Source organism: Oncorhynchus mykiss, chromosome 23, assembly GCF_013265735.2.
Source record: "Oncorhynchus mykiss isolate Arlee chromosome 23, USDA_OmykA_1.1, whole genome shotgun sequence".
In the NCBI taxonomy this organism is placed as follows: Eukaryota; Metazoa; Chordata; class Actinopteri; order Salmoniformes; family Salmonidae; genus Oncorhynchus; species Oncorhynchus mykiss.
In genome coordinates, this window is record NC_048587.1 from 18053468 (window position 1) to 18070968 (window position 17501).

The following is a 17501-nucleotide window of genomic DNA, read 5'->3' on the forward strand; positions in this document are numbered from 1 at the left end:
AAGTTGTGATGCAATGTTGTGCAGTCATAGGATATATTTGTCTGATTATTGTTTGTCATACTGTTTAATCGATTCTAACAATGGATAAGAGTTGTTTTTGTTTTCTCACAGACAAATTATTTACTTTCCATAATAAATTTGCCTACTTCTGAAGTTGTGTGGCTTCACTAGGTAGGTAGGTAGTTTAACAAAATCTTGACTAAATAATTGTCAGAATTATGGTCACAGTGTATTTGGGTAGTGCCAACCTTCAGTCCTGGAAATAATCTTGCCACTTTTAATTTGCCAGATAATGTACAAACCACTTTTGAGCCTATATAGAAGATATTTGGTATTTTGCCGGGTTAATCTGCTAGTCGGAACAAGGAAACTCGAAAATGTCGGACTTGTTAAATGGATGCAGTTATACACGTACCGCGTTCAACCAGTCGGACATTTTTTAGTTTTCTAATTCCGACTAGTTTGTGAACGCGGCATTTTCTTCACACGTCATCACTAAAACACACACTGATGTAATCAAACAGAGACTTGGATTGGATAGAGGTCCGCGCACCAAGCTAATTAATTATTTGACATGAGTTTTCAAACTATCGTTCCAGATAGGAACACCGAAAATGCGAATGGAATCAGAATAAGTAGCTAGCTAGCTATTTATGCTACACGCATAGGATTTGCTCTCGTAAGTTGTCTTCAATATAAGCAAGCCAGGAACAAAGCCAGTTAGCTATTTGCTACACTAGCTAACGTTAGTAAATGTTGTTTGTCTCTTACTGTACTACAATAAAGTGACATCTAGCCTGCCAGTATTTACACTATCCTACATAAGATTTCATGCTAGCAATTCAAAAGGGAGAACATTACAGTACCTAGTAGTGTACGTTAGTTAGTCACTAAAGCAATCAGCTAGCTTATTTAGCTAGTACTACAACGGTGTTTTATAGCTAGTGGCGCTGGTGTTGAAAAGCTTGAAATGATGTATACAAGTAGCTAGCTAAACTTTGGTGACCCCCGTGATGTCACCTTTCTAACAGCCCTCTATCAGAACGCTAACTGCTGTATGTGTTTCATTTTTAGGACGAACGGCCTTTAGTTCTGTATGGAACTGCAGAATGTGCCTTACACACACCAGTCACCATGAGATTACCAAAGTTGGCCAGTGTTTTTGTCTTCTTGGGCTGCCTGGCAGCTTACCTGATGTTTGTTAAGCGCCACTATGATGGTGTAAGGCCAGCCATCTCCAAAATACCACCTCACTTCCCACACAGATTGGGCTTGTTGGGCAGTCCCAACAGACCAACATCCTCAGAAGTGGTCAGCGGACGTTTCCAATATGGCGTTATGTTTGATGCTGGGAGCACAGGGACAAGGATCCATGTCTTCAAGTTTCAACTGGAGGACAACGGTACAGTACATGTGTGCATTGTTGAAAACAAATATATTACACTGGGAGAGGTAGAAATGTTACCTCCATACCTCTGAACCCAAAATTAAAACGTTGTCTCTCTTCCATCCATTAATGGACTTGTTTTGGTGAATAGTATTATGAATAGCATCTGCATATGTAGTTGACCAAAATGGATCGATTAAATGTAGCTCTCTGCATTGCTTTTAGAATTTGTAATCTATGTGCGGCAGCAAAAGTATTAATTACAGATTTGAATCCATGTGAGACATGTACTTTCAGGCTTAATTTGTATTATGTGCCTCATATTAGGCTTACGCTACCCCATACCAGGAATCTCCCCAAAAAGTTACTGTAAAGCATCGTCAAATGGCTTAGTTACCGCATTATTTGAACATTAAGCTAAATAATTTAAGTGCTGTTTTGGCTTTATTATTAAACCAATGATTGTTATATTCTGATGGCTACCAAGCACCTACTATTTATGTTGAAATAGCCCTCATTGTTCTTCCACAAACACGCAACATGTCAAGTAGAGGTTCACAGAAGCAATGTAGAAATTCTGAGAAGATAGAACATGTCAATTTTTATGGCAGTGTTATATAGGCTACTTTATAATATCACACCGCTTGCCATGGGTTTTCTGCTTTGGTGGTAACTATTAGAATTACTCAAATCTACATTAGCACCCTACAATTCTTTCAATTGTGAATTAAATGTCAACTGTATTTCACTGCAATGGGATTCATGCTATTTGTTCTGTCTTTTTCTACAGAGGCTCCTAAATTGGCACATGAAACATTCAGAGCAATAAAACCAGGTCTATCTGCATATGCCGATGACCCAGAAAAGGTTACCAACTTCATATATCTATTTAAAAAGAACAGTCAAGATACTCCTAAATGTAGACCATCTCTTGTTATTGCACTGACATTATCTTTAGAAATCTAATCTCTTGGTTCCACTGTGGTTTGTTTCTTAGTGTAAAGAAGGGATCCTGGAGCTGTTGGCTGTGGCCCAAGGCAGCATTCCCTCCTCCGTATGGAGCAGCACTCCTCTGGTCCTCAAGGCCACTGCAGGCCTCCGTCTTTTGCCTGGGGAGAAGGCCACACACCTACTGGACAGGGTGAGCCTTTCACCACTGGCCAATGTCTGTGGACTCACTGCGTAGATAGATTGCCATACCACAAACACTGCACAGTTCCCACTCTCTCACCTTGTGGAGTTTCCGTTAGCTGTTTTGTTACATTTCACCCCGATTTCAGATTTTACATTGGAAAAAGACGAGTTGTGCTGGGAAAAGCATGTAGGTTGGCAGCGGTCAAATAATGAGTTGCCCACTTACAAATGAGCTAGGCTATGTAATTGCATAACTTGTCTAAATTTACCCCATGCTGTTGGTGGTCCTCCTGGTACAGTAATACCATCAGCTGAAAGCAATTAATGACATGAATGAATTGCATAAGTGACCTCTTTGTTTGATCACCTGTCAGTGTTCCAGGTCCTCCACGCCTTTCACAGATCCTCCTCTGCACCTCTTTCTTTTTTCTCTCTCTCTCCATTTAATAGCCTATGACAGCTTCACCTAAGGACTACACACCCTAAACCTGTTTAGTGTGTAGTTGAACTATTACGTGGCCAAGTGTTAACACACCCAACTCCTTTTTACAACAATGAGGGGTGTGAATTGAATGCACGTCATCCTTGTCCTAAAGATGCATAAATGTGCTATCTATACAGCTCGTGAATAGTAGTATTTATATATTGCAAAGTTGATTTCATGTAGATAATACCTTATAGAAAGAATTGTGTCATGTACATGAAGTATGTACAGTTGAAGTTGGAAGTTTACATACACCTTAGCGCAATACATTTAAACTCATTTTTTTTATACAATTTCTGACATTTAATCCTAGTAAAAATTACCAGTCTTAGGTCAGTTAGGATCACCACTTAATTTTAAGAATGTGAAATGTCAGAATAATAGTTGAGTGATTTATTTCAGCTTTTATTTCTTTCATCACTCAATTTGTATTTGGTAACATTGCCTTTAAATTGTTTAACTTGGGTCAAATGTTTCGGGTAGCCTTCCACAAGCTTCCCACAATAAGTTGGGTGAATTTTGGCCCATTCCTCCTGACAGAGCTGGTGTAACCGTGTCAGGTTTGTAGGCCTCCATGCTCGCACAAGCGTTTTCAGTTCTGCCCACACATTTTCTACAGGATTGAGGTCAGGGCTTTGTAATGGCCACTCCAATACCTTGACTTTGTTGTCCTTATGCCAATTTGCCACAACTTTGGAAGTATGCTTGGGGTCATTGTCCATTTGGAAGACCCATTTGCCACCAAGCTTTAAATTCCTGACTCCTGTCTTGAGATGCTGCTTCAATATATCCAGATACATTTTCCTTCCTCATGAAGCCATCTATATTGTGAAGTGCACCAGTCCCTCCTACAGCAAAGCACCCCCACAACATGATGCTGCCACCCCGTGCTTCACGGTTGGGATGGTGTTCTTCGGCTGCAAACCTCCCCTTTTTCCTCCAAACATAACGATGGTCATTATGGCCAAACAGTTCTATTTTTGTTTCATCAGACCAGAGGACATTTCTCCAAAAAGTACGATCTTTGTCCCCATGTGCAGTTGCAAACCGTAGTCTGGCTTTTTTATGCCGGTTTTGGAGCAGTGGCTTCTTCCTTGCTGAGCGGCCTTTCAGGTTATGTGGATATAGGACTTGTTTTACTGTGGCTATAGATACTTTTGTACCTGTTTCCTCCAGCATCTTCACAAGGTCCTTTGCTGTTGTTCTGGGATTGATTTGCACTTTTCGCACCAAAATACTTTCATCTCTAGGAGACAGAACGTGTCTCCTTCCTGGGTGATATGACGGCTGCGTGGTCCCATGGTGTTTATACTTGTGTACTATTGTTCGTACAGATGAACGTGGTACTTTCAGGCGTTTGGAAATTGCTCCCAAGGATGAACCAGACTTGTGGAGGTCTATACTTTTTCTGAGGTCTTGGCTGATTTTCCCATGATGTCAAGCAAAGAGGCATTGAGTTTGAAGGTAGGCCTTGAACTACATCCACAGATACACCTCCAATTGACTCAAATGAGGTCAACTAGCCTATCAGAAGCTTCTAAAGCCATGACATCAATTTCTGGTCTTTTCCAAGCTGTTTAAAGGCACAGTCAACTTAGTGGATGTAAACTTCCTACCCACTGGAATTATAAGTGAAATAATCTGTCTAAACAATTGTTGGAAAAATGACTTGTGTCATGCACAAAGTAGATGTCCTAACCGACTTGCCAAAACCATAGTTTGTTAACAAGAGACTTGTGGAGTGGTTGAAAAACGAGTTTGAATGTCTCCAACCAAAGTGGATGTAAACTTCCAACTTCAACTGTATGTGGAAAACAGCTTCCAAACATGGTTGAGGAAGAACTGACCTTAAGCTTTCTATCTAGGTGAGGGAGGTGTTTGGGGAGTCTCCATTCCTGTCCAGAGGGGACAGTGTGTCCATAATGGATGGCACTGATGAAGGTATGTCTGGCCCTCACCCACTTGTAGTTTCACAAAACATGTCATTCCCTTGCAGGTGTTTCTAGTGTCATGTACTGTGGGACTCACATTTTTGTATACAATAAAACCTTTATTTTTTATTTTTTTTTGTTATAGATGCAAGATTCCCCCTTAATCCAATTAGAATTCAATGTTTTTACACTGCACCCGTTTGGGTCTTAGTGAAGCAATATTTCCATGGCCTTGCCAATTTAAGGACATTTCCTTTTTTTTTATCCTGTCTACATCCTGTAACAACAGTATGACTTTTTGATGTAGAACATTTTTTTCTAATTTGATAGTTCTTCTAATAACCATTTCTAGATGTTCTTTCGTCTTGCATGATGAATTGGAGGTAACAGAAGTTATCACAGGACTGGATCCTTGGGATCACTGATTAGGATGTTTCTGCACAGTGTTGCATTGACTCTGAGAGAGGTCACTCAGTTTGACCCTGCCCTGAATTACCCAATGCATACAGAGGCACTTAGCGGATTATGGCGAAAAAAGCTAGTTAAATGTGTCAATCTCCGCTTTAACCTCCATGACTAATTACAGCAAAACTTTTGACAGGAGTGCAGAATTTAAAACCATTTGTAAATAATGGAGTTGGGACTAGACTGGAGCCCTCTGTGTCCAGTGGAGTGGCCTAGATGGTAGAGGCCCACTCTGGTCCATTACTGGCTTGTTTGAGCAACATCAAGCTGTTTGGTGACAGGCTATGTTTCTGTGGCTACTAGGTACTGGTCCTTTGGCCTGGTATTGACCATTCAATTCTCTGCAATTACTGTGGGCACTAACGCTTTAATAGGATTGTTATATTGAAATAAGATATACATTGGTGTTTTGTGTTGAAAGCCATGTTTGATATAGGCACAAAAGCGGTACATAAAATATTTTAAATCCAATCCTTTTAAAGTAGTTTATACAAGCAATTATGGGCATGTAGGATAATGTTCCGTTTAATCTCTGCAAACCGAATATCCTCCATTTGATTTCTGAGGCTGAAAATGTTGTCTTCTTCCCCAAGTCTATCAGCTTGTTACAGTGGAGGTGACCTGACCCTTGGAAAATACCTTGTATGATTACTGAATTAACTTTGAAGTTCACGTTTTTGTGCCTAATGGACAAATTCCTCTGGCGTCATTGCTGAGCTGTAATGCTAAACTCCCCCTCGATCCATAACCGGATTTCACTGCCTTATTATCAGTTCGATTTTTGCCGCTCTTTCCCCAGACGCTAATCCTAGTGGAGATTACACATGCTTCTCTGAATCGAACAGACTTATAAAAAAATCAAAGTGGTATTTGAGGGAGGACGGAGGGATAAAGTGGGCAAAGTGTATGGTATCTAAGCGACAGTGTTTTGGTCATAATGACTACTAGCGCAGCACTCTTTTTAAAGTTGTTTGTTTGTAAATGTCAGTTGCTTCTTGACATCTTACTGTAAGAGTTTTATCCTAAAGCTCCTATGATATAGTTCTGAGTCCATAAACTAGGAAAGGGTTGTTAAAGGCACTAATGCACACAATGGAGTCCTACTCACTGAGTGCAAACATAATGTATATAGCATAATCTCCTCATTTGACCTAAATAGTTGACCCCTAAGCACTGTTGCATGACTAACTGTTAAAGGTTAGACATTTTTTGTTTTTTTTGTTTAAAGGATTTCAGTACAAACTATGTAAGAGGGATGAGGTAATCACCATCTCTTTTTTTTTTTCCCCCTCACAGGGATCTCTGCTTGGATCACTGTCAACTTCCTCATAGGTGAGATGCTTTCAAACTTTGTTTACTGTCAGTTGCTAATGGCATAGATAGCATTGGTAAGGATCGATATAGAGTAAACTCTTAGATTAAAGGTGTACTAGATGTAAGAGAAAATATATTCCAGTGGGAATGTGACCATCTACTAGGGGTGTGCATCTTTCCCTTTCAAGACGATTTGATACAATACTGGAGCCATATGTTTTAGTTTGGAACGATTCGGTGAACTAAAGGCCAAGACGTCCTGTACTGACCCCACCACCCTCAGGGGCCCTGGCCCCAAGCTCAATGTTCAGAACAGGCTTTACTCTGGTACATAAACAGAACACCAGCTAAATAGATTAATCTGGACAAGAAATGTTGATTACCTGTTATTGGATTAGCCTAGCGCTGCATCCCCAGTTCCTCCTTGGTGACCACACTGCCCCCCCCCCCCCGCTCTTTCTTCCCTTCTCTCTCTCCTCCTCTCGCTCTCTCTGCAGGGGGTCTCCATGGCTCTGACACACCCACTGTGGGGATGCTGGATCTGGGAGGGGGGTCCACCCAGATCACCTTCTCCCCCCAGGATGAGGTACAATAAGGCGACTACTGTGTTTGATAGGGGATGTGCATGCCCGTACGTGCACACACACATACACACACACATACACACACACACACACACACACAGTAGATAATGAAGCCAGATCTCTTCTCTAAAGCAACACAAACTACCGGGATGTCCTCTCATCTTAGGGCTTAATCAGCAAATGCCCCGCTAATCCGAAAGGGCTGGTAAATAAACGTTGTTGGACATTAGGTTGGAGGGGGATTTCTTGTTCCTTAACTAGGTCAGGCCTTGTACGCGAGGGATTGAGGACCAATTTACCATGTCATTACACTGCTTTTCAAAGAGTTTAAACTCTCCCGGCAAGCCGTTCACGCCGTAGGGGTGAAATTGGTTTTGCAGATTGCAGCAGGTTTTTTTTTTCTCTCTCTTCTTATTGAGTAGATCCTCCTTGTCTGTTTGATGTCAAACAGCACAGTGTGATGTTTGTTGTATAAGCTCTAGCTGGTCACCCAGGAATTGGGGTTCATATAAGAAAGCATGTACCATTCAGGCGTTTTTAAATCTAGAAATGTTTTGTTTGCAAATGTATAAAGCCACACAATTGTATGTGTTGCATCTTCTCTTTCTCTCCAGAAAACCATCCAGACCTCACCCATCAACTACATTACATCATTTCAGATGTTCAACAGCACCCACACACTCTACTCACACAGGTACTATCGTGCACTATGTTTCGACGGATAATTGGGCTTTGTGGAAAGCCCTCCTCCCTCTTTATGTTAAACCTACGATGTGGTGCAAACGGCTATATTATTGCAGCTGTCAATATATCTTTTTATTGAAATGATTCCTACCATTTAATGTTTTGTTTGCATGGAGTTTTAAGAGAATCTGTAGCACAAATGTATATGGCAGTGTGTGTGTGTGTATGTATATATGCTCTGAAGTACACTCTTTGGCTTAATAATATCTTATACGAAGGCTAAGTGCTAAAGCAGCTTTGGTGGGACATTTACAGTGGGACATTTACAGTGGGTATCATAAGTATTAACCCTCCTTGGATTTTTTAAATATTTTTTTGTGTGTTTGGGATCATGGCTTGACAGCAATTTTTGTCATAGATTTTCAAATGGAGTTAAGTCAAAACTGTGACTTGCCGTTATTGTCCTGCTGAAAGGTGAATTCCTCTCCCAGTGTCTGGTGTAAAGCAGGTTTTCTAGGACTTTGCCTGTGCTTAGCTCTGGACCGTTTCTTTTTATCCTGAAGAACTCTTTGCCGATGTCAAGCACACCCATATCATGCAGCCACCACCATGCTTGAAAAGGAGACAGTTACTCAGTGACGTGTTGTTGGATTTGCCCCAGAAGGTTTTGCATTTTGGCCAGAACGTGTATGCCTTTGCTGTGTTCTTTTTTCTTCAGTATTATTTTAGTGCCTTGTTGCATACATATGCATGTTTTGGAATGTGTGTTCTTTTTACACTCATTTAAGTCATTATTGTGGAGTCTCTACAATGTCGATCCATCCTCAGTTTTCTCCCATCACAGCCATTGAACTCTGTAGCTGTTTTAAAATCACCAATGACCTCATGGTGACATCCCTGAGCAGTGTCCTTTCTGTCATGCAGTTCAGTTCAGAAGGACGACTGTCTTTGATGTCTGGTTGGTTTATTACAACATCCACAGCGTAATTAACTTGACCGTGCTTCAAGAGATATTCGATGTCTGATGTGTTATTGTTACCCATCTACCAATCGCTGCCCTTCTTTAAGGCTTTTGAAAAGCTCCCTGGTCTTTGTAGTTGAATCTGTAGTTGAATTTCAATACTTGACCGAGGGATGTTACGGGTGTTATATGTATGGGAGACGAAGGAAGGGGTAGTCATAAAGTTATGTCAACTCATATTATTTCAGAGTGAGTCCATGTAACTTGTTTTTTTTGATACCATATTTTACTCCTTAACTCATTTTAGACTTGTCTAAACAAAGGGGTGAATACTTACACAACGACTATTTTTATTCATTTGTAGAATTATGTTTCTTACTTTGACAGTAATAGAGTTGTGTAGATCAATCACAAAACAATCACAATAATCTGTTTCAATCCCAACAACAAAATGTGAAAAACTCCAATGGGGTAAATAGTTATGGTACATACTGTAGTTTCGTTTTTGCCACTGTGGAGGGCTCTACCTGCTTTCCTGAAATGCAGCCCTCTCTGTGCTGTTGTTCAGAGAGTGAAACAGGTGTATTCTTTCTGTCCTCGGGTTAGTGTATGACCCTGCTACGTTTTTTGGCATGTTGCACAAACTGAATGACTACACACACTCTAACACCTCTCTCACTCTCTTATTTCTGTGTATCACAGACTGATTCTGCTTTCTTTTTTTCACAGCTACCTTGGTCTAGGCTTGATGTCGGCAAGACTAGCTATCTTGGGAGGAATCGAGGGACAGCCTTGTATGTGGTTTTTCAATTTGCTTTCATCGTTGACTTTTAAAGACCCTCCCCGTCCCGATAAATAAGCCATTATCTAATCTTTTAATAACATGGACCAAGATTAATTCCTTGCATGCCAGCTGTTGCTGTGATGTAGTTGATGCCTGGCTTTAAGAACTGCCAGCAGTCGAATGCCCCGGATGCAGTTCTCCATGGGGATTTTCATTTTATACACTTGAATTTTAATCAGATTTCTTTGATATATTTGTTTGTTGTATAATCTATTTATTCTCAATGTTCCCTCAATTTATTTTGGGTTATAGGGTTGCTTTAGTGTGCCACCAGATGTCGGCCAATAGTCATAAAACCTGTTGGAGCACAGCGATTTCAGATGCTCTGTCCCCTTACGGCTTTATACTTATTGTGGAAATTGTTGGCCGAACGACAACACTGCGTTAGTTCGATGTTTATTTTTGTAAAATGTAGACTTCTCCAGCCATAGCTTTCATATATATCCTGCCTGTGTACCAAAACATGACTTATGCTGGTCAGATCAAATTTCAATGTACATTCTCTCTGTTCTATTTTCAACAGTAGAGGGCAGCAGCACAGAGCTAGTAAGCCCCTGCTTGGCCCCGGAATACTCTGGCCAATGGGAACATGCAGAAGTTCTGTATACTGTGAAGGGCCAGAAGGCAGGTACGGTAAAAATAGATTAATAACTAACTTAAAATTAATATGACTAACTCTAAGTACCAATTGTTACGCCAGTTAATGAACAATTAATTGCCTGTCAGATCGTGACTGATCTGAGCCATTTTCGTGTGTATAAACAGTTTTGATTCTGTTTCAGGAGAGCCCATGTATGAGTCATGCCTTAGGAAAGTGGAGAAGATGCTGTATAGAAAGGTGAAGAAGGCAGGGGAAGCCAAAGATATGGAATTCTATGCCTTTTCCTACTACTATGACAGAGCTGTGGATCTGGGTGCTATTGGTAGGAACCCTATGTGCTTTTTGCCACAAATGAATATGCTGCCCAGTTTTCTATAATGATATCTTAATTTAGTAACTGAATGTAGTTTTATTCTAATCACCCCACTAACTCAGATGAGAAAACAGGAGGGACTATAAAAGTCAGCGACTACATTGATGCTGCCAAGAGAGGTAAGACGGCGCCCTCATGCGGCAGTTTTGTGTACTGTATGTGGTTCACTGCTACCAAACTGAATTTTGAGTAGAAACATGACTTATCCCTTATTCATCAACGTTTAGGCATTCACACATTTTTAATAAATAAGTAATCCAAGTTCTATTGGAATTTAGTGAATACTTGCAAGAAATCAGCATATAGTATGCTAATTTACAAGCACGTCTTGCTTTCTCGCAGTGTGCAACGGAATGGCGGTTACTTCAGGAGAGAATCCTTTCCTTTGTCTGGATCTAACCTACATCTCTGGGATGCTGCAAGAGCTTGGTTTCCCCAAAGATAAAGTATTTAAGGTAAGAACCAAATGCAAATAAAAGCCATTTATCATTCATTCAAAATCAACTGTGATGGTGTCGCACTGAGGCTGTGCATTTCCATGGGTCTGCATCTGACGGCCAAAGAGAGAACTGTGATTGGTGTGTGTTTTCAGCTGGCGAGGAAGATTGACGAAGTGGAGACTAGCTGGGCTCTGGGGGCTACTTTCCACTACATCGAGTCCCTCCGCAGTCAGTGAGCTGCCAGTCTCTCCTCTCACTTGTCACTGCCATGAAGTGCCAGTGATTCTGTACTGCAAATATGTTCTGGGAAAATGATGATTGTACCTGTTAAGTTTTATCAAAATGTGAGTTTATATTACCAGTCGCCTTTGGATGTTTGACTTGACTTTTGGCAGGTGTGATTGTTTTGTACTTAAAGGAATGTTAGTTGTATAGTAATCAAGCACATGGTGTATTTTGAAGGAGCATGACCTATTACATATTTGGTATTTTTAAATATAAAGTTGCTAAAATTTTAATGTCTGTACAATTGTATACGGTTCAGAATCATGAACAAAAATATTGAAGGCATATGTATTTTGAATGATAAAACAAATTGAAACAATTTACAGATTCAACACCTTTATTAGCATATTCTGCTCAGACACGCCATAGCCTATACCACTGACATACAGTGCTTTGCGAAAGTATTCGGCCCCCTTGAACTTTGCGACCTTTTGCCACATTTCAGGCTTCAAACATAAAGATATAAAACTGTATTTTTTTTGTGAAGAATCAACAACAAGTGGGACACAATCATGAAGTGGAACGACATTTATTGGATATTTCAAACTTTTTTAACAAATCAAAAACTGAAAAATTGGGCGTGCAAAATTATTCAGCCCCCTTAAGTTAATACTTTGTAGCGCCACCTTTTGCTGCGATTACAGCTGTAAGTCGCTTGAGGTATGTCTCTATCAGTTTTGCACATCGAGAGACTGACATTTTTTCCCATTCCTCCTTGCAAAACAGCTCGAGTTCAGTGAGGTTGGATGGAGAACATTTGTGAACAGCAGTTTTCAGTTCTTTCCACAGATTCTTGATTGGATTCAGGTCTGGACTTTGACTTGGCCATTCTAACACCTGGATATGTTTATTTTTGAACCATTCATTGTAGATTTTGCTTTATGTTTTGGATCATTGTCTTGTTGGAAGACAAATCTCCGTCCCAGTCTCAGGTCTTTTGCAGACTCCATCAGGTTTTCTTCCAGAATGGTCCTGTATTTGGCACCATCCATCTTCCCATCAATTTTAACCATCTTCCCTGTCCCTGCTGAAGAAAAGCAGGCCCAAACCATGATGCTGCCACCACCATGTTTGACAGTGGGGATGGTGTGTTCAGCTGTGTTGCTTTTACGCCAAACATAACGTTTTGTATTGTTGCCAAAAAGTTTCATCTGACCAGAGCACCTTCTTCCACATGTTTGGTGTGTCTCCCAGGTGGCTTGTGGCAAACTTTAAACAACACTTTTTATGGATATCTTTAAGAAATGGCTTTCTTCTTGCCACTCTTCCATAAAGGCCAGATTTGTGCAATATACGACTGATTGTTGTCCTATGGACAGAGTCTCCCACCTCAGCTGTAGATCTCTGCAGTTCATCCAGAGTGATCATGGGCCACTTGGCTGCATCTCTGATCAGTCGTCTCCTTGTATGAGCTGAAAGTTTAGAGGGACGGCCAGGTCTTGGTAGATTTGCAGTGGTCTGATACTCCTTCCATTTCAATATTATCGCTTGCACAGTGCTCCTTGGGATGTTTAAAGCTTGGGAAATCTTTTTGTATCCAAATCCGTCTTTAAACTTCTTCATAGCAGTATCTCGGACCTGCCTGGTGTGTTCCTTGTTCTTCATGATGCTCTCTGCGCTTTTAACGGACCTCTGAGACTATCACAGTGCAGGTGCATTTATACGGAGACTTGATTACACACAGGTGGATTGTATTTATCATCATTAGTCATTTAGGTCAACATTGGATCATTCAGAGATCCTCACTGAACTTCTGGAGAGAGTTTGCTGCACTGAAAGTAAAGGGGCTGAATAATTTTGCACGCCCAATTTTTCAGTTTTTGATTTGTTAAAAAAGTTTGAAATGTCCAATAAATGTCGTTCCACTTCATGATTGTGTCCCACTTGTTGATTCTTCACAAAAAAATAGTTTTATATATTTATGTTTGAAGAATGAAATGTGGCAAAAGGTCGCCGAATACTTTCGCAAGGCACTGTATTTTCACTATAAAACAGAATTGATCTTCAACATGACATTGGGGAGCAGCATATCCCCAGTCTCTTAGGAATGCATCACAACACTCGTTCAGGCACTGGGAGCAGGATGCAGCATTCCTGGTGTTGGCTCCACTAGTGACCTTCAGCCACTCCGTGAACAGCTCCCCATCCTTCCGCAGCAGCAGGAACTGACCCAGGACCACAAAGGCAGCAGTTATCCTAAATGAGGAAATATGACTTTGTTGCAGTGGGCCTGTTCTGACTGCAGGTCAGTGATGTGGGGCTACTGTCCATGGTGGAAGATCAAAACAATCCTGGTCCTGGGCACTCACAGTGGTGCTCTTCTTTTTGTTCTTGCCCAGCACTAACACCTGATTAGCGAATTAGGGGCTTGATTAGTTGAATCAGGTGTGTTGGTGATACAGGGATAGAACAAATGTGCATGTAGGATCACGATTGAGACACCCAAAAATCCATAAACTGAAAACACTTACCCTTTTACAATGGGGCCTAAAAGTCCCCATTTGCCAAGGCAAACTCGATGCAAACTTCGGAGAGCTGCCCATTTCTGAAAAAACAAAATGAAAATGTAATTGAATTAATTTGGCAAATGTAGCCATCTAGTCTTGAATGTATGGAATGTGAAGTGCTGGGTCATCCACAGTATGCTAGTAAAAAGGAACACATTTACTCACTTTGTCAAAACCTTGCTCCTCCAGTATCTTTCAGAAGACTTCTTCAATTCCCGACAGTGAGTCAGTGCAGTTTATCACCCATCGGTTCAGCAACAAAGTCCCCTGAGAAGTGGTCAACATTTCTACAAGAGACAGCTGTGCAATGATAGACTAGTAGTCAAACAACTAGGTTGTCTACCCTCACTCACCCTAATAACAGATCTAGTTGTGTCTATGAGCCATAGGCTTAAATCTTGTACTTAATATTCCAGTAGGTCTAAACATGTTGAAATAACTAGCTGAGATGTTCACAAGTCTTTGAGGTAGAGTCCTAGTCAAGTTTCAAGTCCCTTTTGGCAATGGCTTTCTACCTGCTGTTGGTTAGGTCTATAAACCTTGTCAATTATTTGAAGACTCCCTTGTTCATTAGTCCATACTTGTAGGAAAGAAAGCACATCGGGCACTAATTATATCAAAATAAATGTCCTTTTCAAATGTAGACAGTTTACATTAATAAAAATAATTGTACCGGATATGAAAAAAGCAAACATTTTAAAGTGCATGGTATTTTGTGGCAGACCAGTCTATATTTCACTTAATTCTGTCACACAAACAGAACATCTGTAGGTGAGGGAAGATAAATGACAAGTATGAATGTAAACCAAAATGACTGACAACTGTTCAATAACTGCACTACTAAAGTGTCCTATATATATATCAAACATAATGACCTGTATCCCTAAGATATACTTACTGACCTGGACCCTGAACAGAAATACAATTTCCTGTAACAAGTAGCAAATGACATCCTGCGCCCTAAGACAGGTTACGTTTCAGAAAGATCAAGTTTGTCATTGTTCTTGCACGGAGCCTGGCACAATGAGGGCGCATGATGAGGCCTCCATGACCAAACACGCCCTCCACTGGGGCACTGGTGGCAGACGCAGCCAACAATGTCATTGCTACCTGCTTGAGCCTTGGAAAGTCTTTTGCATGGATACTCCAAAAATCCAAGCAATCAGCTTAATTTTCATCAGAAGATACTGGAATTTAGTAAATCTCTGCTCTGACAATTACTTTGTCTTCTTGCTGATCTTGTTGCGGTAGCCAGAGAACAGTCTGGAGGTTTTGGCAGGTGGTGGTGGTTGTTCTTCGACTACTGCTCTCTGTAACGGTGATGCATTGTACCTACCAATCACACTCTCCTTCAATTCAGCTTGATCTTCATATGGTATGAGGAGGGCATCATGATCAAGCCAGATCAGGCGGAAAGAAAGGTCCGGCAGTGCAGCCATTATGTATACATTGTCACCAAATGAAGGTTTTGTTGCCTGTTCATCTGAGTGCTCCATTCTGACATTCACAAACAACCCCTGGAATTGGCGTTTGAGTGACTGCTGTAGTGCTTTTACTAGACTGACTAGGTGATGACTTGTGCTCAGTATACTTTGCAGATGGTAGTTGAGTGACAGTACACAAGGAAGGGCAGCACTGAGTCACCACTCCAGGCCACCACCCCGAGTAACTCGGGGTGGTGGCCTGGACAAAAGGGTCCAAAATGTCCACTAGCTCCAATAGCTGGCTCCATTCCCCTGGTGATAAGCAGAGCTCAGCTTCAAAATGCTTCTTTCAGACCACAGGTAGTATGTAGTAAGCTGAAAAGTTTAGTTGCTGTTGGAGGATGATAGGGCGGCAGGTAGCCTAGGTGTTGGAGCATTGGGCCAGTAACCAAAAGCTTGCCAGCCGACAAGGTAAAAATGTGTCGTTCTGAACAAGGCAGTTAACCCACTGTTCCCAAGTTACAAGGAAAGAGCTGGAAAGCAGAATTGAGGGCCCCGAAAAGTTCTTGAAATGTTGTCCAGCATACACAGAACAGAAATATAAATGCAACATGTAAAGTGTTGGTCCCATGTTTCATGAGCTAAAATAAAAGATCCCTGAAATTTTCCATACACAAAGAAGCTTATTTCTCTAAAATGTTGTGCACAAATGTGTTTATATCCCTGTTAGTGAGCGTTTCTCCTTTACCAAGATAATACATCCACCGTCCAGGTGTGGCATATCAAGAAGCATGATCATTATACAGGTGCACTTTGTGCTGGGGACATTAAAAGGCCACTCTACAATGTGCAGTTTTGTCACAAAACACAATGTTTCTCAAGTTTTCTTTTTACCCCTTTTCGTGATATCCAATTGGTAGTTAGTCTTGTTCCATCCCTATGGACTCGGGAGAGGTGAAGGTTGAGAGCCATGCACCCTCCAAAACACGACCCTGCCAAGCAGCACTGCTTCTTGACACACAGGTCGCTTAACTCGGAAGTCAGCCGCACCAATGTGTCGGAGGAAACACCTTCCAGCTGGCGACCGGGGGCGGCTTGCAGGCGCCCGGCCCGCCATAAGGAGTCACTAGAGCGCGATGGGACAAGGAAGTCCCGGCTGGCCAAACCCTCCCCTAACTGCGATGCAGTGCCTTAGACCGCTGCTCCACTTGGGAGGCCCGATGTCTCAAGTTGAGGGAGTATGCAATTGGCATTCTGACTGTAGTAATGTCCACCAGAGCGGTTACCAGAGATGTGAATGTTCATAAGCCGCCTCCAACGTCATTTTAAAGAATTTGGCAGTACATCCAACCAGCCTCACAACCGCAGACCACGTGTGACCACGCCAGCCCAGGACCTCCACATCCGACTTCTTCACCTGCGGGTTCGTCTTAGACCAGCCTCCCGGACAGCTGATGAAACTGAGGAATATTTCTGTCTGTAATAAAGCTCTTTTGTGGGATGAGCGGGTGTTAAGTGTGGCTTGTCCTATGAGGAACAAACAAAAAATATTCCTCACAGAATGGAAGTCACCCACCCCCCTTGCTTCTGTAGAAATGATTAACACCATTAATTTGGAAAAAAAAAAAAATTTCAGGACTAACTCCTCCAGCAGATTTCTCAAGATTTGGGGTCCGTTTCTGGTAGTGTTGTAAAAATACTTTAAAGTACTACTTAAGTCATTTTTTGGGGTATCTGTCCTCTACTATTTATGTTTTTGACTACTTTTACTTTGCTACATTCCTTAAGAAAATATTGTACTTTTTATTCCATACATTTTCCTTGACACCCAAAAGTACTCATTACAATTTGAATGCTTAGCAGGACAGGAAAATAGTCAAATTCAAGCACTTATCAACTGAACATCCCCGGTCATCCCTACTGCCTCTGATCTGGCGGACTCACTAAACACACATGCTTCGTTTGTAAATTATGTCAATGTTGGAGTGTGCCCGTGGCTTTCCGTCTATTAAAAAAAACTAGAAAATGGTGCCATCTGGTTTGCTTAATATAAGGAATTTTAAATGATTTATACTTTTACTAC

The 17501-nt window shown here is 41.3% G+C and overlaps 1 protein-coding gene across 1 annotated transcript; it reads left to right on the top strand.

The window, feature by feature from the left end:
• The first annotated feature begins 451 nt into the window (after positions 1–451).
• entpd6 (ectonucleoside triphosphate diphosphohydrolase 6) lies at positions 452–11806 on the top strand. Its single transcript, XM_021580344.2, has 14 exons — positions 452–679; positions 1075–1402; positions 2178–2254; positions 2385–2528; positions 4871–4946; positions 6698–6733; positions 7213–7301; positions 7914–7993; positions 9674–9738; positions 10312–10416; positions 10571–10711; positions 10825–10881; positions 11105–11217; positions 11355–11806. The coding sequence occupies exons 2-14, from the start codon at positions 1135–1137 to the stop codon at positions 11436–11438; spliced, it is 1335 nt and encodes a 444-aa protein (XP_021436019.2). The 5' UTR covers positions 452–679; positions 1075–1134; the 3' UTR covers positions 11439–11806.
• The last annotated feature ends 5695 nt before the right edge of the window (positions 11807–17501 follow it).

Bases quoted from the DNA above. Each gene is read 5' to 3' on its own strand.
- entpd6 (XM_021580344.2), top strand. From the start codon at position 1,135: ATGAGATTACCAAAGTTGGCCAGTGTTTTTGTCTTCTTGGGCTGCCTG. The intron at 2,529-4,870 runs GTGAGCCTTTCA...CTTTCTATCTAG, and splicing joins CCACACACCTACTGGACAGG to GTGAGGGAGGTGTTTGGGGA. The intron at 7,302-7,913 runs GTACAATAAGGC...CTTTCTCTCCAG, and splicing joins CCTTCTCCCCCCAGGATGAG to AAAACCATCCAGACCTCACC.